Source organism: Mauremys mutica, chromosome 2 (genome assembly GCF_020497125.1).
Source record: "Mauremys mutica isolate MM-2020 ecotype Southern chromosome 2, ASM2049712v1, whole genome shotgun sequence".
Classification (NCBI taxonomy): domain Eukaryota; kingdom Metazoa; phylum Chordata; order Testudines; family Geoemydidae; genus Mauremys; species Mauremys mutica.
The window spans coordinates 225651764-225675263 of record NC_059073.1 but is presented as its reverse complement, the minus strand read 5'-3'; the positions used below and the strand labels follow the sequence as shown (position 1 = coordinate 225675263).

The 23500-nt window shown below is 42.4% G+C and overlaps 1 protein-coding gene across 9 annotated transcripts in view; it reads right to left on the bottom strand.

The window, feature by feature from the left end:
- The window catches only part of ZNF385D (zinc finger protein 385D), a 922283-nt gene that overhangs the window by 132241 nt on the left and 766542 nt on the right, over nucleotides 1-23500 (bottom strand). For all 9 annotated transcript variants that reach the window (XM_045007121.1, XM_045007122.1, XM_045007124.1 and 6 more), the window contains one exon: nucleotides 2727-2837. In XM_045007121.1, coding sequence (XP_044863056.1) covers nucleotides 2727-2837 — 111 coding nt within the window. The remainder of the gene's footprint in view (nucleotides 1-2726; nucleotides 2838-23500) is intronic.

Here is a 23500-nt window from a genome sequence, read left to right as displayed (position 1 = left end):
AAAGCTGCTGTCAAATGTACTGAATGAACTGATTCCTTCTGGGACTGGTTTATTTGCAGCTGCACGTGCCTCTGAGAATGACCATTGTGTCATCCATTTTTATCTTTTGAATTATTCTTCCTAGCAGCAGAAGAGGAGGAAGACTATAAAAGCAGATTCAGACATCTGTGTGCCAGAGTTGGCTCCCAGTGACATATTGTTTGCTTCCCTGATGAAGAATATTTTTTATTTCAGATTTCAAATGGCTGTGAACAGTTTTATCTGAGGAAAGCCTACCTCCAATCAGCTGGAATACTTCTCGGTTCAGGGACCACTCTGAGTTGAATGTCTGCCAATGACTTTACCAGTTCAATTGTGTGTTCTGTGTCCCTTTTATGTGGGCCATCTGGATGCAGAGTAGGTGGCACTCTTCCCAGGAAAGGATGTGTATCATCACTACAGTGTTGAGACTTGAGGTTTTTGTTCCTGCTTGCAGATTTACGTATGCCACATCATGTTGTCTGATTGAAGCAGGACATCCTCCCTACTCAAATCCTGAAGGGCCAGAGTGGCTGCTGTGATCATTAGCGTTAACGATTCTCTGAAGCCTCACTGACTTTGCCAATGTTCCCTTGTGTTGCTATGCCCCAGGTGAGCTCCCAATCCTGAAAGTCTTGGTGTCCATAGTAGGATTCTGGAGTTTGATCCTACCTTCATCTGGGTATCCTGTTTTCACTCACTGAGAGGCCAGATAACTCTGAATGGTATCTTTACCCATCTTTGTAAGCCTTGTTGGGAATAGTTCCAGTGATGTGAAAAAAAGCTCTTGTATGTGTGCAGGGAATAATCTCTATACATGAAAGCAGAAGATCCAGGACTGCAAGTAAAGATGAATGCATGACACTTGGTTGACTGTGGAGATCAGTGTCTGGATCTTGTCATCAGGAAGACACTAGGCTTATTTGAATTTATCCTACTCCCTAGGGGGGCAACAATTACAGAAAAGATTCCTGATCCCCTCTTAAAGTTTATGACAAATCTTCATTGCTGAAGCAATGAATGGTCCTCTGAATTACTTTTCATGAGGAGGTCCTTGAGAATAATGCTTTGATAAGTATGCTGTCTAAGAATAGGCCTGGATGAGTGCCAATATTTTTCAACCTATTATCTCTACCAATACTGTTGTGATCACCTTGGGGTTGGACAGCAGATCAAAAGTTAACCTATTGTATTGGTAGTGGTTATTTTAGTAGGCAAACAAATGAAACTGTCAATGACAAGGCCTGTTTGGAATAGGCAGATAAGTTTCTGCCAAATCCACTCATGTGAGAAAGCCTCCAGGAGAGATGCAGTGCCTGTGGAAGAGAATATTCTAGGGCTTGCCAGCTAAGCCTCTGTCCCTTGTCAGGCACTTCCCAATTCTTTCTACTTGCATCTTCAAAGGAGAAAAGAAAGGGTTTGGATTGGAGATGTTTGCACTTGATTTAAATCTGCTCATCCTCTTCCCTCTGCCTGGAGCTCAATAGAGTCTACCACCTCCTTACTTTTAAATATGTCCGTGTACAGAACCTTGTCTGTTCTCCCTGGATCAGGGTTATGATCTGGGGAGAAGAGTTCTGCTTCTTTGGGAGGGGAACTGGAGCTAATAGTAGATACTGAGGATCTGGAATACTTCGGAACTTTTTGGTGGCATTTGATAGTTTATTCCCATCGGGCCACCTTTCTTATCTTATTGGTGGATCTTTTTGGTCCTAGACTGGGTGTGAGGGTCTTGAGACCCTGTGCTATTAAGTGGCTAACATGTAAATGGAGAGGAAGCACAGGGGCACTCCTACAGAAAGAGCCCAGATCTTCCTCTTGGGAAGAAGAAGAGTCTGAAAGGATGGCAGATTCCTTGCCCAATTATTACCCACTTATGAATGTGGAATGGGAACCTAGAACTTTTTTTCTTTTGAAGGTGGATTGAACCAGGGGAAAGGGTTATTTTGGAATATTTTGATTTATCCCTGAAAAATAGGTAAGAATGGGTCCAATCGGTCATGTCCCATGTTCTGAAGATGACTAATCTGCCCTTGTGGAGGTGAATGGAGAGAAGGCTTGGATGGAATGTGAGGATGTGGAAGGTCCAACAAGCATCTTCCCCTTACAGAATGAGAATTTTCAGGCTGGGAGCAGTCCCTTCACCTCACATCATTTGGTTGTGGATGAGGTGGAGGACAAATAATGAAAATAATCTTTGTTTTTAAAAGCTAGGATTGCAGTGGATAAGACAGCAGCCCCAGACTGCCACAACTGTTTACACTACTGGAGGTACAGATTTTGGAGCATGAGCAGAAGAGGTACAGCTAAGCCATATGGACAATGCTGAAGTGCCTCTGGTATTTTAAGGAAAAATAGGGCAGCCAAATTATCTAGTACTAGTAGAGGCATTAGGATCTAGAAACTATATTGCACCCATTAAAGATGGTGGATCAGTCCTGCCCTCACTTATACCCTGTGCAGCACCACTGAAATTAGTAAACTTGCAGGAATGGAACTGAGGGGAAAATCTCACCCACCATGTATAAAGTACCAAGTAATTGCCTCGGTGTACAGTATCCTACATCCTCATCTACTATGGATCCACAGTCTAAAACCCTTATGTTTCATTTAAGCTCAAATAATTAATACACACAGAAAAGACTCTCTTTGCACATCCAGCATAGACTAATGCATATTTTTAGACTAATACAAAATAGTCAACTTACATCAGAATTAAATCTCAGCTGGCAAATGTTGCATGATATGATTTGCTTTCTTCGATGAGGAAGAGGAACCCCAAATGTATGATTTATTACAGCTTTCTGAATTGGGTCCATCTGTAATGAGAGAAAGAGAAAAATAAAAGCTTTTCTGTTCCATTGGAAGGCTGCCTATGCCATTATGGTATTAAAGAGAATCTGTCCAGTGCCAATCCGTGGCAAACATTATTCATTTGGTGACAGTACATTTCTCCCTTTCTTTTTCTATTATTATTGCTGCTTTTTACTGAGACTAAAAAGGGGGAAAGAAAAAATGTAATTAGTAACCTTGAAAAGCATTTTTGGCTACTATTCATCCCTATCTCACTTCAGTGAAGAAAGCTGAATCAGTTAACACTGAATATGTTTACCTATCAACATGCTAATTTCTATTTTTACTTTAATAATTAGAGATATACCAATCTCCTAGAACTGGAAGGGACCTTGAAAGGTCACTGAATCCAGCCCCCTGCTTTCACTAGCATGACCAATTTTTGCCCCAGATCCCTAAGTGGCCCCCTCAAGGATTGAGCTCATCACCCTCGGTTTAGCAGGCCAATGCTCAAACCACTGAGCTATCCCTCTCCCCACTTTAAGAAAACAGCAGAGTAAAAATAATACAATTATAAAAAAAAATAAAAACCTGGGGAAAAGAAAAAAAGAAAGGGAGTATGAAGTGAAATGTGGAAAAGGATGTATAAACAACTCTATACAGTGTGGTACTTAGCTGGCTTTGCATCATGGCAGGATTCCCAAATATTATGAAAATCTTCAACATTGTCCCAGCTTCCAGAAATGAGTCTTTTATATGAGGCAATTTCTGTCAGAGTCAGGGTAAATTCCAAATCATCCTTCAAGTGTCTGAAGATTATTTTTCTGCCATTTAAATAAACCTTTTTTCAACCATTTTATCCTTCCTTTAGAGAACACTTCTCTAGGTCAAATCCTGCTCCCCAGCCCAAAGTCTGAGTAAATGGGCTTTACACAAAGAATTTCAATAGGGGTCAGAGGGGAATGGTATCCTACCTGCCCCCTCCAGGCTCTGGAGTATGGTGTAGCATTTAATACATGTCTGTATGCCATACTTACACTCCTCCCATACCAGTTGATTCTTATAATCATGACCCCACTAGCTGTACTCTAGCTTCTCCCCTTCCAACTGTCTCTCCAGAGCCCCTCACAATCCTCCTTACACACTCACCATGGAAGCATGGGGTCTAATGCAGTCATCCTATCGGGGAACCTCTCTGGTCACTGCTGCTCTTTGAGCCCTCCCAAAGGAGGAATCACCACTGTGGAGGGTGCTTTGCGAGAAAGGCAAAATAGGCTTTATTACCTTTCTTGGACAATCTTCATGAGGCCAGAGTGGGATAATGTGTACCCTGTAACCCACACACCTCCTGGGTGTGTTCCTCTGTCCCATCTAGAGGCACCGAGACCACTGAGAGATTAATGAGTCTGCTCTACAGCCTTAGCTAAGGGCCATATGGCTTTTAGCTCATGCAGTAGAGACTCATGCATTTAGCTCCAGCAGTCCCAGGTTCAATCCCACTCACTAATGACCAGGTCTTTCGGTGTTACAGGTTCATACCCACCCATTGTGGGATGGATTTCTAATTAGGCACAGTAGGTACATGCCTAGGGGCATGTAACAGTTAAAAGTGGGTTAAAAGTTTCATTTTTTATGGAAAACACAAAGATCTGTTGTAGGCGGGGTGGGGGACTGAAGATGCTGTGCCTAGGGGCACATAAGGTGTAAATCCGGTCTGCTGCCTACAGTCCGTCTTCTCCCTCAATATGTAAACAAATCCACTCTCTGCATAATCCAGGAAAAGGGCAGAGGCTGCTAATGTAAAGGAAGGTGAGTGCCTCTTTCCCATGCCAGTGGTGAGAACTTTGAGCAAAGGAATCTCTCTGCATGCTGATCTGGGGAACATAGTTGGATCATGGTTTTGGTGCCATGGTTAGATCCAATAGGTAGCCTGTTTTATGGTTCTATTTCAGCAATGGCCAAACTTTCATGAAAATCATCATTCCAGGGGAAAGGATGCAGAAAACCTTGAAAGATTGGCTGGTCCTGTAAGAAATCTATCATTTAAATTGCAGCAAGGGAGATTTAGGTTAGACATTACCTAACTGTAAGGGTAATAGAAAGAACGGCAACAAATTACCTAGGGAGGTTGTGGAATCTCCATCATTGGAGGTTTTTAAGAACAAGTTAGACAAACACCTATCAGTGACGGTCTAGAGAATATTCAAGCCTGCCTCAGTGCAGGGGACAGGACTAGATGACCTACTGAACTCCCTTCCAGCCGTACATTTCTCTGATTCTATGATTTAGGCCTAAAATCTCACAAAAACTGTTCATGAGATCTCATCACCAATGCTGAAATAAACATCCTCAAACCTCCATGTTAAAGTTGTCATGACTCTTCCTTTTTTGACAATAACCATTTGATAACTATATTTTTAAAGAATTTTAAATAACTGTATAATAATTCATGAGCCCACTCATTTAAGCAACAGGTAAGCTTTATCTTTGAGGCATGCTGTCACAGGGCTGTACAAAGTCATCATCTGAGTCATCCAACCCCTAACTATGATGCATCCAATACTCAGCTCATGTAATTTTTATATTTATCTTAAAAATGAATTTTGTTCTGAACTAATACCCCTATGGTTCATTTACTTCTCATAAGGCAACATATGAGGTATTTGATAAATGCAGGATTGGTGCTTTGTCTGTGGATAATTAATGATTCAGGGGAATTGTAATAGTAGGGAGATGGAGCTTTTCATTTCTTCTAGTATGAATCTGGACCAGCTCAGCACTGAAGCATTGTATTACGTGATGGCTGTTCAATAGTTGATGTTAAATGGGTTGTGATCTTAGGCCAGTCCCTGGTGGAAAAGTGTTCGGATCATAAAAACACTACCACAAGGTGGTAAAGCTCCATGACAGGGTGTATAAACCCCACACTGGCCAAGTGACAGTTAATGAACTGCTCTGGACTCAAGCAACCCTACCTTTCCACAACTGCCAGGCATGTCAGGGGTGGGGGGGAAGATGTAAAGGGAGAAGCCCAGCTCAGCTGGCAGCAGACTTTGAGGAACGGAGAGCAGATTTTCAGCCCTAAGCTCCTACAGAGGGCCTGGCTGAAGGCAAGAACTGTTCAGATCACTGCCTGTTGAGGTCCACTTTGACAAAATGCAGGTCCTTCCAGCAACAAACTATTACTTTAGAATTATTACTAGAGACACTCGCCTGAGGGCACTGAACTGAGCCATGGCCTACTGGAGGTCTCTGAAAGAAGAGAATCCTTCCATGGAAAGGTAGACTCCCATGGACTCAGTTGGAGGGCTGAGTATCCCACAACCAGACCCATGCTGATGGCAGCCTGGAGATCAAAGGCTGGGTGAGTTCAGAAACCCATCATGTGCCCTGGAGGATCAACCTTTTGACAGTTCTGCAAACAGCTTGTGGGGAAACTATCAGCTTGTTAGATTTTGCTGAACAAAACACAAATGTCACATGTGTTTGTACCATGCCCAGCACAATGGAGCTCTGATCCCAACTGAGGTCTCTGTTTTCCACTGTAATACAAATAACGTACAACAACAAGGATTAGTTTGATTATATCAAGGACTGTAATGACAACATGCTGTGGCACAATGTGATGATGTCACACTTTCATCTAATGTGTGTGCTGCAATCTTTTCACGCTGTAACATCATGTTTGAAAAGTCCACGCTCCAGAATGTAGTATAGAACACAGAGCAGGAGAGGGGCAGCTCTATGGGAAAAGCAAATAGCCTGGCAATTCAGGAGTCCATTCCTGGGTGGTACAGAGAGGAAAAAGAAGACTGATCTGCTTGTGCCACCTGACTTCTATCACTAGAGCACAGGGTCTGCTTTGGCTGATTTTACCACATTTCACTGGTGTTGAGGCTTTGGGAACTGTGGCATAGATATGTCTATACAAGCTGGGAATCACGCCTCCCAGCTCAAATGCAGACATACCCTTAGCCCCAAGCTAGAAATGGGAACCTCTTCACACACACCCTATCACCTCAGGTCATATTACAAGAACAGAACAGATACACTCTTTTCTCTCTTCCAATATACCTTTTCCCTGAAAGGCTGAGATTTTTTTAACCCAGTGCCTTAGTACTCAAAGTATACAAACAAGAAAAATCTGCACTGCTTGAATACTTCCTGAGAATTAGAAACATATTTCCTTCCAGCTAGTCCTCACCTCTAAAAGATAGACCTTTATGTCTCTTATCCCATCACATCCCTGACTCTGCCAATGAAATCAGCCTTGAGTGCCTGTCTGTTCTCCCACAAATATCTCCATGCTTTCTTTCATGCTGCCTCTTATGTGTGGATTGCCCTTCCTGACCTAATCTTTAATTCAGATCCCTCCTCAAGACTCAACTTCTGTTGAGACACCTTCAGGAAACCAACTAGCTAACAATGGCTAAACAGCATTTGGAGTATAACTTACCTATTAAAAAAACAAAAAAACTTTGATGATTTATGTGATCACTCCATTCCATGTGTAGCCTATTTTTTTAATGTTCTGATTAAAATTAAATTGTGATCTCGCCTCAGTAATGATTATTTCTATCTATTTGTTTATTCCATTCATAGCGTAATGCAGCCTGACCCTCATTGGTGGCTCTGGGTTTTACTGCAATAAAAGTCACTATTCCCTGAAATCTCTTGTCTTTTTGAGTTCCATAACTTCTATCCTTTAATCAGTAACATTTTAAATAAAGTTGGACCTGGAAAACCAAAATAAACATTGATATCAATTTTTGTAACACATAATCCACAGGCGCATTAGAGAAATTAGTTTCATCTGCCAAGAGGAACAGATCACAATCAGTGGTTTAGCAAGCATAGCTCATCTGATTCTTCTACTAATGCTCAAACTGCAATGAGACTCTCAGATTCTCAAGTGGATTAGATGGTTTGTCTGCAGCTTTACATGCCTCATATATGGCCACAAATCCTGTGACATCAGCTGGGAATTACTGATCTTCCAGTTAATTTCTCTGATATGAAATGTTCTGTAGTGATGGACCTTGATATGTTCTCTCTACTGTCCTTTCCCTCAGTTTCTTCTCTCTCTCTTGTTCCTCCTCCTTTGTCATTCTCTCTCCTCCTTCCCCCCCCCCTTCACCTTCTCCCACATATGCACTGGCCCTCTGACTCTCTACATAGCTGAGTGATGATACCAGAACTTGGTTCAGCTGCTATAGTACTTGTGCTCGTCTCACAGATGATGGCCTAGACTCTCAGCATTAACACATCAGGCTGTAAACTAGCCACAGAAGCGCTACATTTTTCACATGAAATCAGAGAGTCAACCATCCAGGAAACAAGCACTTAAAGTACAATACAAAAGCTGCTTCAATGGCTACTAGACTAGAACAACTAATTTCTCAAGGATTTGTGTTTATCCACCTCTGTAGTAAGGATGCTGACTCTAAAGGGGCTTGGATTTCTGATGGAACTAATGTCCTCCCATTAGGTTTAACAAGTTTGCAGCACATAACTTTTGTAAGCAGTGGGTTTTTGGTTGGGTGGCTGTTTGGTTTTTTTTGGGGGGGGGGTGGAAAGAGGATCAAATATTCTCCACAGATTTACTCTTCTTTTCCTGCTGATAAAGAAATACATGTCTGCGTATTTCCCTTCCTTTTTGTATAGATTTGTACTTCTCCTACTCACTACAGAACATGGCCCTATTGTGAACCTTATGATTTGTTCTTGTAGTGCTATAAGCAAAGCTCTCTGGATAACCTCCAAGGTGATTAAAGAAAGCTGGTTCAAATGCAGGAATCCTTTCTCTGCCAATTGCTCTTTGACACAGCAAGTCAGAATTACTTTTCCCAATATGACTCCATAAACCCGACTCCTAATAAAGTCAGGGCAGACAACCGTAAGTGAGAGTGAGAATGACGGAGTGATATTTGGCATTATTATTTTTTCCTAGAGATCTCATTTGGGAATCGCTGCCAATGCACAGATTAAAAAAAAAACACATTCAAAAGCATCACAGAAGCATCCAAAAGTTTGTTGTAGGAAGGCAGAGAGAAGCAAATACATTTTTGAGTGCTACTTGATGGGAACTGGGGAACTGGAAGGCAGAAGCTTGGGGGGCCTGTCGGGATCACACAGATGGATGGAGATAGTCAACTCTCAGAGGGATCTAGGAGGAGGGGTTACAGGCAAGTTTGAGGGGAGCCATAGCCTCTCAATGTTTAGAGAAGCAGATGAGAATTTAGATGCTTAATGGAACTCTTTTCAGGTTCACTGATTGCTACTAATTATACATGCAAACTGTATCCCATGTTTTAAATATCATTTATGTGCTAACTATATGCTTTTATTTGAAAGAGGTACTATCAAGATAACAATTATTTTATAAAATCTGTTTTATTCTTCTACTAGTGCTATGTTATTATAGTTTGTTAATTTAAAAAAATCTCCTTTATTTTTTCTATTTAGGATGCGGGGTTGGAGGTGTGAGGTAGGGAGAAACTGCAATTCACATAGGAACAGATCGTGCTTCTGCTTTTGAGGTTATGCTGGAGGGTACGATATTGTAAGATGCCCCCTTACTCTCCCTTGAGCCAGCTTTCTGGATTGTGGGTTGCAGTATGGGGAGGAAAGTAGCCTCCATATGTAGAATATGTCCCAACCCCCACATTACTGGCTGGGATGGAGGATGGGTGGAGCTTTGTCTCTCCTCCTTCACACATACGAACATGCTATCAGAGGTATGCTGGCATGCTGGAGTGGGGAAAGTACTCTGCACTAGATCTTGATCCGGTACCAGTTATTTCCCCCTAGAAGCATGAAGGAACCTGGAAAGCTGACTGTGACTTTCAAAGTCACAATGTGACATCTGGTCTTCTCCTGGGACAGTGTATTGTTCAGGGCTGTTGGCAAAGCCATGATGGAACTCTTAGGTCTGACTAATAGGCGGGAAAATTTCATGTTCCAATCTTAGTCACTTTTCCTTTTTGATACCCAAGCACTAGTACAATGGCTTTTTGTTTGTGCTTTTAATTATTCAAATAAAAGCTTGTGGTTTTTTTCATTGTTTTTAAATTACAAAATATTTCTATTCTTTGGTCAAATACTATATTCCTTCTTCAAGACTAAGTCATGTTAACTTACATTGGTAGCTTTGGTAACTGCCTGAGTTAATGTTCAATATAGATGGCAGTCGTTGGCCCCTTATTTAGTTTTGTTAACCCAAACTCTTCCTTTTCCATTCATTTATTGTTAAACAAAGTCCACATTTTGAATCTAACCACTTGACAATGTCCCTCTCAATGTTTTTAAGCAACTATTCTAGAGCTACCATAGCTGTTGTCCCTACAGGGCCTCTCTAGCCAACTCTTTGTGTCGGGTCTTGTTAATGACAGGGATGAAATCTGGGGGTGAGGAGTTTCTACATAGCAACTGTTGATACAAAATTGAATAGTCATAAGGATCATTTCTGTAAAATAGTTATTAATTGCTCTTCCTTTTGTTGATGATCCTTCTTACTGAAGCCATTAACTAACAAATCTGCCAGGCATATCTATTTAATCACAAACACAGAAATAATGTCCTAATTATCTGGCGACTCATGAGAGCTGTGTGGGGGAAAAAAAGTTTACGCCTACAAAGAATTTTGTTCCTTTTCAATTTTCACTGTTTCAAATGGGAGGCAGAAAAAAGTAGGGTTGTGTGTATGTGTGTGTTTTGTTTTTCCATTCTGTTTCAAGAGTTTAGCCATAAACAGAAAACAACTCTCTCCAATATCCATGCCATGCAAACCAATGCAGATGAGACACAGGGACACAAGAGAGGTAAGGCTTGTGACAGACTGATCAGCTGTTGCCAGAGCAATGCAGGTTGCCTCAAAAAACTATCTTGTTTATGGGAAAATAAAATTGCAGCCACTTGGCCAAAATTACAGATGTCCATCGCCATTCCCACTGCCATTTCCATCACTGTCCCCAGTGACATTTACAACAACATATGTTCAATTTTCCAGGCATTGGTGGCTCTGTATAATAGGATTGGGTGAAAAGCATTTTGTTGAATGGCAAGACTATTTGCTAAATTCAGCCAGCAAAATGCAATTAAATTTCAACAGGTTAATATTGGTTTCTGGATAGTCATCTGTTTGGCTCCCTTACTGCTGCTGACATTAAAGATCTGATATCTATACCTCTCCTTCCTATAGAAAAGTGAAAGAAATACAAATCTTCCCCAGCCCCATTACATGATTCCTTCTCAATAGCCTCAAGAGGAGGGGCTCAACACCCTGTCTCAGAAATCCAGATGAAAGAAGATCCCATCAGTAGCACCTCGGAGTTAAAAGAAAGGCACAGAAAGGGGATAAGTAGGTGGATATTCATATTCAGGGATTTCCCAAATGCTAAGGCTCATGAATATTAATAGCAAACAAATCTAAATATCAACCTATTGATGCCTATTGTATTGGTACCCCTTTTTGACCCAAGCAGCTAGTCAAAGTTCACAGTATTATCAATGGGAGCAGAAATTGACTATGGAGTCTGGTGTTTCCTTTATTGGAATCTTGTTTATTACAAGGCAAGTACTAAGTCCTGATTCTCCAAATACAGGAGGGACCAAAACAAAGCAGCAGTTTCTTAGCTTACAGGCCCAAGCTTGGTTCAGCCATCACCCTTGACCAAGATGCCTCTCTAGGGTCTCCCATGCTTACAGACTGCTGTTTGGCTTTCTTGCTCTGGCCCTAAGTTTCTCTCATTCTGTGTGTTCTGCCTTCCTACACCTACCTCAATCCTTACTCAAATGGTACTCAGAAAAAAACCCTCTGCCCACTCAGTCTGAAACTCCTGTGTGGGTTCACAACCTCTTTTGTCTTAGCTGGGGGGCTTGTGATTAATATATCCCGCGAGTTGTGTTAATGGACGAGTGTGTTCACACCCAATGTAAAAAGGGCTTATGATCGATGCTGTCACCAGTCCCTCTCCGTGTAATAGTATGTTATAATGTGACTCACTTTTGCCTGCCTTACAGTACTGTCAACTCTCATGATTTTATCACTAGTATCACAATAGTTGGTGACCTTATAGCTTCAGTTCCTGGAGACATGCCGGTATGTGCAAATCTCAGCTTTCATTTAAAACAGGGTTCTAGATCTCACAGTGGCAGAGAAAGGTTTGACAAAGTTATTTGTAAAGGCCGGGCACCTAAAGAGCAATAAAAAGAACCAACCGTTATTTCTTAAATATCATGATTCTTAAGTCAGTGGGCCTGACACCCAAGTTTTGAATGCCTGAATTTGGCAATATTGTATGCATTGCACTATAAAATAAGAATAAACAGATCTAGCTCAGAAGATGAAGATAATCTACATACTCAAAGACTGTTAAAAATAATTATATTTACTTGAAATAAGGCCCCAAACCACCAGATAAAAGTTAAGTAAAAGTATACTTTATCTCAAAGCCAAATAAATTAGCTGCAAAGCTAAGTGTGTTCTAAAACTGGCTACTGCAAAACAGAGCCTGCCCATTGTCCTCCATTACTGCTATCTCAGTCCCAGTCTTAGCAGCACACCTGAAAATAATTGCTACCACCCTTCTCCAGCTGCTGTATTTTTTTCCTTCTGCAACAGAGTGAGTACTCTCTCTCACTTGAGTTTACATATGTTATGTTTCAGATAATTCCTTCCCATTATTCGTGATTTCACAAGAAGCTTGAATTGTTCAGAAATTTTAATACTGCAGAAATGTTCAATTTCTGAGAAGAGCTGGTAGAAGAGAAAACTGGCAAACCAGAAAAGTAGTAGTTGTAGTAGTCCAGTAACTAGAGTCTAACACTAAATACCCAGAGAAACAGGATCTCAAGATCAGGTTCCTTTAGTGGAATGCCATACTAAAACAAACCACCATCCATAACACTAGAGCTAGAATTACTGGAATCTGACAGTGAAGTCAATGCCACAGCTTCACAAAATCTCCTGTAACTTCTCACAACCAAGTTGCTGTTAGGGTACGTCTACACTACGGGACTATTCCGAATTTGCATAAACCGGTTTTGTAAAACAGATTTTATAAAATCGAGTGCGCGCGGCCACACTAAACACATTAAATCGGTGGTGTGCGTCCATGGTCCGAGGCTAGTGTCGATTTCTGGAGCGTGGGTAGCTATTCCCTAGCTATCCCATAGTTCCCGCAGCCTCCCCCGCCCCTTGGAACTTCCGGGTTGAGATCCCAGTGCCTGATGGGGCAAAAATCATTGTCGCGGGTGGTTCTGGGTAAATGTCGTCAGTCACTCCTTCGTCTGGGAAAGCAACGGCAGACAAGCATTTCGCGCCTTTTTCCCCTGGATTGCCCTGGCAGATGCCATAGCATGGCAATCATGGAGCTTTTTTTGCCGTTTGTGACTCTCACCGTATGTGTACTAGATGCCGCTCACACAGGCGATTCAGCAGCGCTACACAGAAGCATGCTTTTGCTTTTGCATGACAGCAGAGATGGTTACTAGCCATATTGCACCATCCAAATCCTTCCATAAATTGGAACTGAGGATGATCATGGCTACCAGTCCTTTTGTACCATTTGCTGCTAGTGCCCCTGGTCAATCAGCCAGGGGCGCAAAAGCCAAGAGTGGTTACTAGCCATATTGTACCTTCCATCGTTTTGTACCATTGGCTGCTGTCATAAGTGCCCCTGGCCGATCAGCCAGGGGCGCAAAAGCAAAAATTGGGAATGACTCCCTGAGTCAATCCCTCCTTTTTGGTATCTAAAAATAGAATCAGTGCTGCCTAATATAGGCAAGTGTGCTAGAGAACCACCTGCTCCGTGTCAGAGCCCGCAGAAATTATTATCTGTATGCTATTCACAGGGGGTGCTCCTGTAACAACCCCACCTGTTGATTCCGTTCTTCCCCCAGCCTTTCTTGGCTACCGTAGCATTGTCCCCCCACTTGTGTGATGAATTAATAAAGAATGCAGGAATAAGACACACTGACTTGTTAGTGAGAAATGAGTGGAAGGCAGCCTCCAGCTGCTATGATAGTCCAGACAGGACATTAAGCAGTGTGTAGGAGAGAAGCCCAGCATCCCACTGCTAGTCCAGGGGCAACTGAATCTTTTCTTTACACATGAAGGGTGGGGGCTGATGGAGCTCAGCCCCCTGTTGCTATGATGAGGATGGTTACCAGCCATATTGCACCATCCATCCACCAGAAAAAATTAGGGCCAATAGGCTGATGACGAGGACGGTTACCAGTCCTTTTGTACCATCAGCTGAGGCTGATGATGAGGATGGATTTCCATCTTTTTGCACAATCAGCTTATGCTGATGATGAGGATGGATTTCCATCCTTTTGTACCATCAGCCGCCCATGACGGGGGGGGAGCAAGGATGTTGGTGTTGAGTGCTGCACTATCGCGTCTATCTGCAGCATTCAGTAAAGATAGGGTGACATGTAAAAGAGTCAGAGGATTGTTTTACCTTTCGCTTCTGGGGGTGGGTGGGGGGTGGGTGAGTAGATTGCCAAGCTATGCCCTGACCCGCGGGCACTGTGTTTGACCCTAGAAGCATTTGGAGCTCAGCCAAGAATGCAAATAATTTTAGGAGGCTGCAGGAACTGTGGGATAGCTTCAGTCCTCCAGTCCATGCGCATCCATTTGATTCTTTGGCTTTCCGTTACGCTTGTCACGCTGCAGTGCGCTGAGTCCCTGCTATGGCGTCTGTCTGGAGATTTTTAAAAAAGGATTCTGAATTTCATCTTCTGTAACGGAGCGCTGATAGAACGGATAGAACGGATTTGCCTGCCCTTACAGCGATCACATCCGCATGGTCCATGCGGGAGCTCTTTTTTTTATTTTGATTTCGGACTGCATCGCCACCCGTGCTGATCGGAGCTCCACGCTGGGCAAACAGGAAATATTCAAAAGTTCGCGGGGCTTTTCCTGTTTACCTGACCACTGCATCCGAGTTCAGATTGCGGTCCAGAGCGGTCACTGGTGCACTGTGGGATAGCTCCCGGAGGCCAATACCGTCGATCAGCGTCCACACTAACCCTAATCCGATATGTTAATACCGATACTAGCGTTACTCCTCTCGTTAGGGAGGAGTACAGAAACCGGTTTAAAGAGCCATTAAAATCGATATAAGGTGCCTCCTAGTGTGGACGGTTTTGGCGTTAAATCGGTTTTACGCTCCTAAAACCGATTTAAACGCCTAGTGTAGACCAGGCCTTAGAATGCATGATAATTACAGTGTAAATAACCTTAAGGATTGATTTTTTTTAAAGCCCTCCAATTTTGTGTGCAATTTTGCACCATCAATTAATGGCAAGTGCAAAAATGCAGAGAAAAATGCCCCCTTGCCCATTGTACTCTCTTAATACATTATTGTGATTGTAAATCACATTTTTATACCTCTAAATGAAAAATGTATGCCCACAAATGAATTTAGACCAAAGTTTAATTCCAGGTACAAAACTGCATAGCAAAAATTGAAAACTCAGTAGAGGGGGCCCCTTTAAGAATTAATTCCCATTCAGGCTGTCGATTAATCACAGTTAATTTATGAGATTAAGGCAAAAAAATTAATCGTGATTAATTGCACTTTGAGTCACATGGTTAAACAATACAATGCCAATTGAAATGTAATATTTTGATGTTTTCTATATTTTCAAATATGTTGATTTAAATTACAATACAGAATATAAAGTGTACAGTGCTCACTTTATATTATTTTTATTATAAATATTTGCACTGTAAAAATGATAAATAAATAATAGTTTTCAGTTCACCTCATACAAGTACTGAAGTACAATTTCTTTATTGTGAAAGTGCAACTTACAAATGTAGATTTTTTTTGTTACATAATTGGACTCAAAAACCAAAACAATGTAAAACTTTAGAGCCTACAAGTCCACTCAGACCTACTTCTTGTTCAGCCAATCGCTAAGACAAACAAGTTTGTTTACATTTATGGGACATAACGTTGCCTGCTTCTTATTTACAGTGTCACCTGAAAGTGAGAACAGGCATTTGCATGACACTTTTGTAGCCAACACTGAAAGATATTTACGTGCCAGATATGCTAAACATTTGTATGCTCCTTCACGCTTCAGAAATCATTCCAGAGGACATGCTTCCATGCTGATGACACTCATTAAAAAAATAATGCAGGAATTAAATTTGTGACTGAACTCCTTGGGGGACAACTGTCTGTCTCCTGCTCTGTTTTACCTACATTCTGCCATATATTTCATGGTATAGCGATTTCATGTTATAGCAATGACCCAATACATGATGTTCATTTTAAGAATACTTTCATTCAAATTTGACAAAACACAAAGGTACCAATGTGAGATTCCTAAAGATAGCTATAGCACTTGATCCAAGGTTTAAGAATCTGAAGTTTCTTCCAAAATCTGAGAGGGATGAGGTGTGGAGCATGCTTAAAGAAGTCTTAGAAGAGCACACTCTGATGTGGAAACTACAGAATTGAACCACCAAAAAGAAAGATGCTGGTGGCTCTGACTCAGAGTATTAAAATGAAATTAGTTGGTCCGCACTGCTTTGGATCGTTATCGAGCAGAACCTGTCATCATCATGGACACATATCCTCTGGAAGCGTGGTTGAAGCATGAAGGGACATAAAACTCATTAGCGCACCTGGCATGTAAATATCTTCTGACGCCAGCTACAACAGTGCTATGCAAACAACTGTTCTCACTTTCAGGTGTTACTGTAAACAAGAAGCGGGCAGCATTATCTCCTGCAAATGTAAATAAACGTGTTTGTCTGAGTGATTGGCTGAACAAGAAGTAGGACAGAGTGGAGTTGTAGGCTCTAATGTTCTACATTGTTTTATTTTTGAGTGTAGTTATTTTTTGTACATAATTCTACATTTGTAAATTCAACTTTCATGATAAAGAGATTGTATTACAGTACTTGTATGAGGTGAATTGAGAAATACTATTTCTTTTGTTTTTTACTGTGCAAATATTTGTAATAAAAATAAATATAAAGTGCGCACTGTACACTTTGTATTGTGTGTGGTAATTGAAATCAATACATTTGAAAATGTAGAAAACATCCAAAAATATTTAAATAAATGGTATTCTGTTATTCTTTAACAGTGCTATTAATCACATGATTAACCATGATTAATTTTTTTAACCACGCGATTAATCATGATTTTTTAAATTGCTTTACAGCCCTAATTCGCAGACATCCAAACTGTGACACTATAAGAATGTTGCAAATCTAGACACCGATTCCATGCCCAAGAGTTATACTATAGAACAGAGAACATACTATTGCTACACTAAGCTATTTTCCCTCAAAACCAATAATTTGGTGGACTTCATGTACTTTGAAAACTGTACGGCTGATATACACTGAACAGTTCAGAACATGGGACAACTCTCCATGTTGTTTCTGAGACACATTGAAAGGGTAGGGGTGCAGTTACTGCAACTGAGCCAGAACCTCAACTGGTGTAAGTCAGCATAGCTCAGGGATCTGGCCCTAAATTCATTTGACATTCATTACTTATCTGAGGATGTACACCATCAGGGCTATCAATCCAGTTCATTTCCTGAGTGTTGCCGTCGCTGGGGAGGGGTATGTGTGTGTGTAAATAAATGTATAAAATTCAAAATAAATGATGGTGCCCTCTTAGAGGACTTAGCAAAATAAATAAATAAAAATAAAGATGCTCAAATAATTTGCTTTTATGTGCAACTGGAAAACTATGATATCAGATGTTTAAAATGCATGTTCTAGATGTGCTATCATGCATGGCTCATCCTCTTATTGCTAATTTATTCAGTGTTGCCTCAGTAATTATGCAGAATAATTACCCAGTGAATTGAAATACAACATTACAAGTGCAACCTTTCTTAGTGATCTACCGTTTCTGATCTTATCAATGAAACAGTGTAATATTGTAATGTGCTGCTTTTCATACATCTCATATAGAAACACTATTTACCCAAATTAAACAAAATGATTCAGGGGAAAAATATCTCTAGTAATTATAACCACCATCTGCAGTATTTGCACAAGGACTATTTTTTAGAAAGTAATTATTTAAAACTGGGCAGAACTCTAAAAATGAATGTCTGAAGACACAATCATTGTGCTAATTAGGCACACTAGAACAAAATGCAAGGAATTGTAAAACTAGAATAAACCCATGCACACATGTTTCTGTAGATATATTTTACATACCTACTACATTAAAAGAACATTATTATGGTTACAAAATCAAGCTTTCAAAAGTTAGGAAATGCCAGAATTAAGGTTGCCTGTGCAACACTAATTTGCCCAACTTACGTGTTTGTATTATGATACAGTCTTTAATTTCATCACATGCTTTTTCATCAGACCTCTGCCTCATTCGGTGCACAGAATGGAAAGTGCTCACTTAATGAACAGCTGTTTAATATTATGTTTTTTTCTCCTTACTCAAAGTGTGGCCCTGGGCCTTATTTGCCACACACTAACCAAACCCTGGTCTGAAAACAGAATTATTAATTTCCTCCTGGGCTTTTCTGTGGCACTAATCAGTATAGTAAGTGAGTGCTTCACAAATATTAAATTAATGCACAACACCCCTCTGAGATGGGAGAGTATTATCCCTAATTTACAGATAGGGAGCTGAAGAACAAGGAGGTTAAGCTGAAAAGTATCCATTCATTTTGGATGCCCAATCTGAGATGCCAAGGACCTGATTTTTCAGAGTACTTAGTGTTATGTAGCAATTAATGTTTAAAGCATGGCTCCCATTGACGTCAGCTGCAGCTAAGAGTACTCAGCGCTTCTGCAAATCAGACAGCAGGGCATCAAACTGGGCATCCTGAAAGCGAGGAACACTTTGTGACCACCTGTGAAAAAAATGGTTTAAGTGACTTGATTAACATCACACAGGAACTTCGTGACACAGGCAGTGATAGAGTCCAGTTCTCTAGGGCAACATTCAACTGCCTGAACTGTGGGATCCTCTTTTATTTCCTGCAACTCCCTGCCTCATACACATCTTCCAACTTCTGCAACGAATGAGGCAGGGGTCCTACAGACAACAGCCTCCTTCACTAGTCAATCCTGATTCATCCCCAGAGCAGATCCAAAAAACTCTCTCAAACCTTATCAAAACAAACCTTACCCTGCACACACAACTGTCCCTGTGGGGAGCAGATGAGAGAGAGAACAAAGCACCCATCATAGATGTTTGTCATGTCATTTAATGCACTACTGAAAGGTGCTCAGATGCTACAGTGATGAAGGCAGTATACATACATACAGAGATTAGAATAGAATGTGGTACCTTAATTTAAGGTCTACACATACATCATGTTGGTTTTCTAACCATACAAGAATAAAAGAGCTCATGCTTAAAGTACTAAAAACAATGGGATTATTTTTGTAGGCACTGTGGAAAAAGTGGTATTTCAGGAGACTTAAATGAGGAGAGGCAGAGGTAATAATATTATTAAACATATAACAACTTCCTAAAACAAAGAAAGGGAGAAATGTTAAGCTTTCTGTAAAGATACCAATAAAGTTAAAATTCTAACTTTTTCAAAGTCTCATTGTTTCACAAGTTCAACGAAGAATGGAGCACATATAAACTCTGGAGAAAACAACATAATAATAAAAAGCTAAGAACATTTTCAAGCTTAGTCTTTAAGATAGAGTCCGGAACAAAAGGTTAGCAAGCGTAATGAACATTACATAAGGCATTCCCAATAGGATTGTTCTTATGTTCATATGCGAATGAACTTTGAAAAACTGGACCAAAGGTTATAATTGTTTTTAGTGACAGTGGATCCTTTTAATAACTCCTAGTAAACAAAAGCAGGATGTTTGCCAGACAAATTTTATTAATTTCTACAGAACTGGGCCCTGCAGGGAACATTTCCTCAGAGTGCATGAGAGTCCAAAAAGGCCATTACAGTCTATTACATACACACATTTCAAAAAATTGTTAATGGGAAGAAGAATAATTCTCATTGTTAATCATGAGGGCTGCATTGCATTATGCCAGTATTGCTGTGCCCAGATAGGCAATTTTAAAAAACACCTCTTATTTTTGAAATAGAATGTAATGATTCCAAAAAAGCCATTATAATCCAACATGCTATATGTGATTAGAATATTTTAAAAATGTAGAATGCTTACCTGTGAGAGCTCTATAGACCTTTCAAACAATACTATAATATATTCTATAGTGTCTAAGCCTTTTCGGTATTTAAACACTTTATGGAATGTGTCTTTATAAGTAAGGTAAAAGTAAACCATTGAGAAGAAGTTACTGCACATAAATAGTAAGCATCTTGCAAAGCTAAATGTCTTAAAGGGTCAGTGTCAACTGGAGTTATTCAGTTAATTTTAAAAAGTAGATTCAAGCAGGCCCAGACTGAGACATAGAGAACATCAACACTTGCAAGTGTCTACAGCTACAAGTGTGGTTTTGGGCCGTGCCCCCTTACTGTCCACCAAAGGAAGGTGAGGAAGGACCCAACGCCAAATTGCCGCTGAAGAATGAAGTGGTTGTGATAGAGCAACCTATGTGCTGCCGATTGCAGCTTTTTTTTTTTTGCGCCGCTTGTATCCACCGGGCGGCGCTCCAAGGCTTCAGCAGCACTTCAGCGGCAGGTCCTTCACTTGCTCAGAGTCTTCTGCTGCACCGAAGGACCCGCCGCCGAAGACCCGGAGCGAGTGAAGGGCCCGCCACCGAAGTGCTGCCGAAAACCCGGAGCAGCTCGTGGGGCCCCTGCAGAGCCCAGGGCAAATTACCCTACTTGCCCCCGCAGGGCCGCCCAGAGGGGTGGGGCAAGTGGGGCAATTTGCCCCAGGTCCCGGGCTCCGCAGGGGCCCCCAAGAGAACGGCTGAGGCTCCCGGCCCGACCCCGACCCTCTCCCGGAGCCTCAGCACATCCAGGAGCTTCCCTGAACAGCTGCAGCATGTCTCCGGCGGGGCCTGAGCTCCGCCCCGCTCAGAGCCGCGTGGTAAGGGGGCGGGGCTGTGAGCTCCAGCGGGGCCTGAGCTCTGTCCCGCTCAGAGCCGCGTGGTAAGGGGGCAGGGCTGGGAGCTCAGGCCCCGCTGGAGATCACAGCCCCGCCCCCTTATCACGAGGATCTGAGAGGGGAGGAGCTCAGGCCCCACCGGAGGCAAGCTGCACCGCTATTCAGGGACGCTCCTGGATGCGACGTGCTGAGGCTTTGGGTGATAGGGGAGCCGGGAGTAAGAGGCTGGGGCCAGGGGGGTTGGATAAGGGGCAGGGAGTCCCGGGGACAGTCAAGGGACAGAGAACGGGGGGGGGGTTGGATTGTGGACGTTCCGGGGGTCTGTCAGGACTCAGCGGGGGGGGGGTGGATAGGGGTCAGGGCAGTCATGGGACAGGAAGTAGAGGTGGGGTCCCGGGGTGGTGGGGGGGGGCCTCTGGGGGATGGTGAGAGGGCAAGGAGCAGGATGGGTCAGGGCTTCTGATGGGGGTGGGCAGTTGGGGGGCAGGAAGTGGGTGGGGGTCAGATAGGAGGCAGAGTCAGGCTGTTTGGGAGGCACAGCCTTCCCTACCCTAAAGCTCATTCAGCAGATTGAGGCTTGCAGAAGAGCCAAGCTGTTAGCTTTTCCATTAGGGCTACCATCCCTTTCACTTCTCAAATGCCAAGTTATAGTCTATATTTAATTTCAGTGCCATAGGGAGATTCATGTCGGGGGAGGGTAGCTTCATTTAAAATTAGCCACTAGGGGAGGGATCCCATTAGAAGAGCAATATCTTACACCACCTACCTCCTTCCCAACCCTACCAATGGAGACCCCCCCCTCCCCTGCATTCCCTGAGGCTTCAGAGGGGTTAATTCAGTGGTTCTCAAACTTTTGTCCTGGTGACCCCCTTTCACATAGCAAACCTCTGAGTGCGACACCCCCTACCCCCTTATAAATTGAAAACACTTTTTTAATATATTTAACGCTATTATAAATGCTGGAGGCAAAGCAGGGTTTGAGGTGGAGGCTGACAGCTCGTGACCCCCAGTAATAATCTCATGACCCCCTGAGGGGTCCCAACCCCCAGTTTGAGAACCCCTGGGTTAATTTAATTTTAGCACCCTGTGTTGATTCACATGCATGTGCTATTTTGAGCATTTCAGTTTTCACAACTGAGGCCATGGCTACACTTGCAAATTTGCAGCGCTGCAGCAGGGTGTGAAAACACACCCTCTCCAGCGCTGCAAATTGCGGTGCTGCAAAGCGCCAGTGTGGTCAAAGCCCCAGCGCTGGGAGCGCGGCTCCCAGCGCTGTACGTTATTCCCCACAGGGAGGTGGAGTACGGACAGCGCTGGGAGAGCTCTCTCCCAGCGCTGGCGCTTTGACTACACTTAGCGCTTCAAAGCGCTGCTGCGGCAGCGCTTTGAAGTGCAAGTGTAGCCATAGCCATAGGCTCACCCCTGATTCTGGAACAAGCTCAAATGCTCGGTTCGTGGAGTATGTACATAAGCTATACTAAAGACAAACCCACAGTAACCGTTTCCAGTTTGTGAGGTACCCCATGGAGCCAGTCTCTAGGAAACAGATAAATGCATGGAGGTTAAGTCCATTAATGGCTATTAGCCAGGATGGGTAAGGAATGGTGTCCCTAGCCTCTGTTTGTCAGAGAGTGGAGATGGATGGCAGGAGAGAGATCACTTGATCATTACCTGTTAGGTTTACTTCCTCTGGGGCACTTGGCATTGGCCATTGTTGGTAGACAGGATACTGGGATGGATGGACCTTTGGTTTGACCCAGTATGGCCATTCTTATGTTTTTATGTTCTAAGCTAAATGAACCCAAAGTTATGGAGACAGATATGAGTCAAAGAAGCCAGCAGAGTATCAGAAACCTGGAAAAATCTCTGACTGGATGGGCTCAGGCGTTTGGTCACAAGCTGAAGTGGTTCAAACGTTTTGGATATTTTTTAAGCAGAATTTTTTTATTGTTTCTTTAAACAATCAAACACAGAAAGCAGCAAATATTTGGCCACACACTTCTGAAACCCCAAACCATATTCAGGTTTTGGCAGACTAATTTCAGCTTTTCAATTTAAAAAACCACAACAAATTTTGAAGGAAAGGAGACATTGTCCGTGATTTTTTTCTGCTTTTTAAAAAACCCTAGTTTTCGATCCAAAAAAAGTTTTGATGGAAAATATTTGTCCAACCCTTTTAATGAGCTTTAGTGCCTTTTAGCACTAGCTGATGCTGAGAACCAGTGATACCTTGTAAAGAAGTTTTCTTAAAACTGGGTTTGTGCCGAGATGCGGAAGGTTTATTTTTCCCAGGGCCACCCGTGGCGGGGGAGCAAGTGGGGCAATTTGCCTGGGCCCTGCAGGGGCCCTCACGAGAATATAGTATTGCAATTTTTTTTATGGAAGGGGCCCCTGAAATTGCTTTGCCCCAGGCCCCCTGAATCCTCTGGGTGGCCCTGTGCCCCCACTTCTGGGCAGCCCTGGTGAGGAGAATGTGATTCTACACCTATAGCCCAGCAGACCCCCTTGAGAAGCCTGAGGAGACGCTAGGCTGCAGCATAAACCAGAACCTGAGGCTGGTAAATCACAATACATCCCCACACAACCTGGAAATATCCCCTCTTGCTCCAGTAATACATGCCTGAAGCTGGCCACCCCACTCCACCCCACCCTACCTCAGTCCATCCTGACATGGTCCCCGAG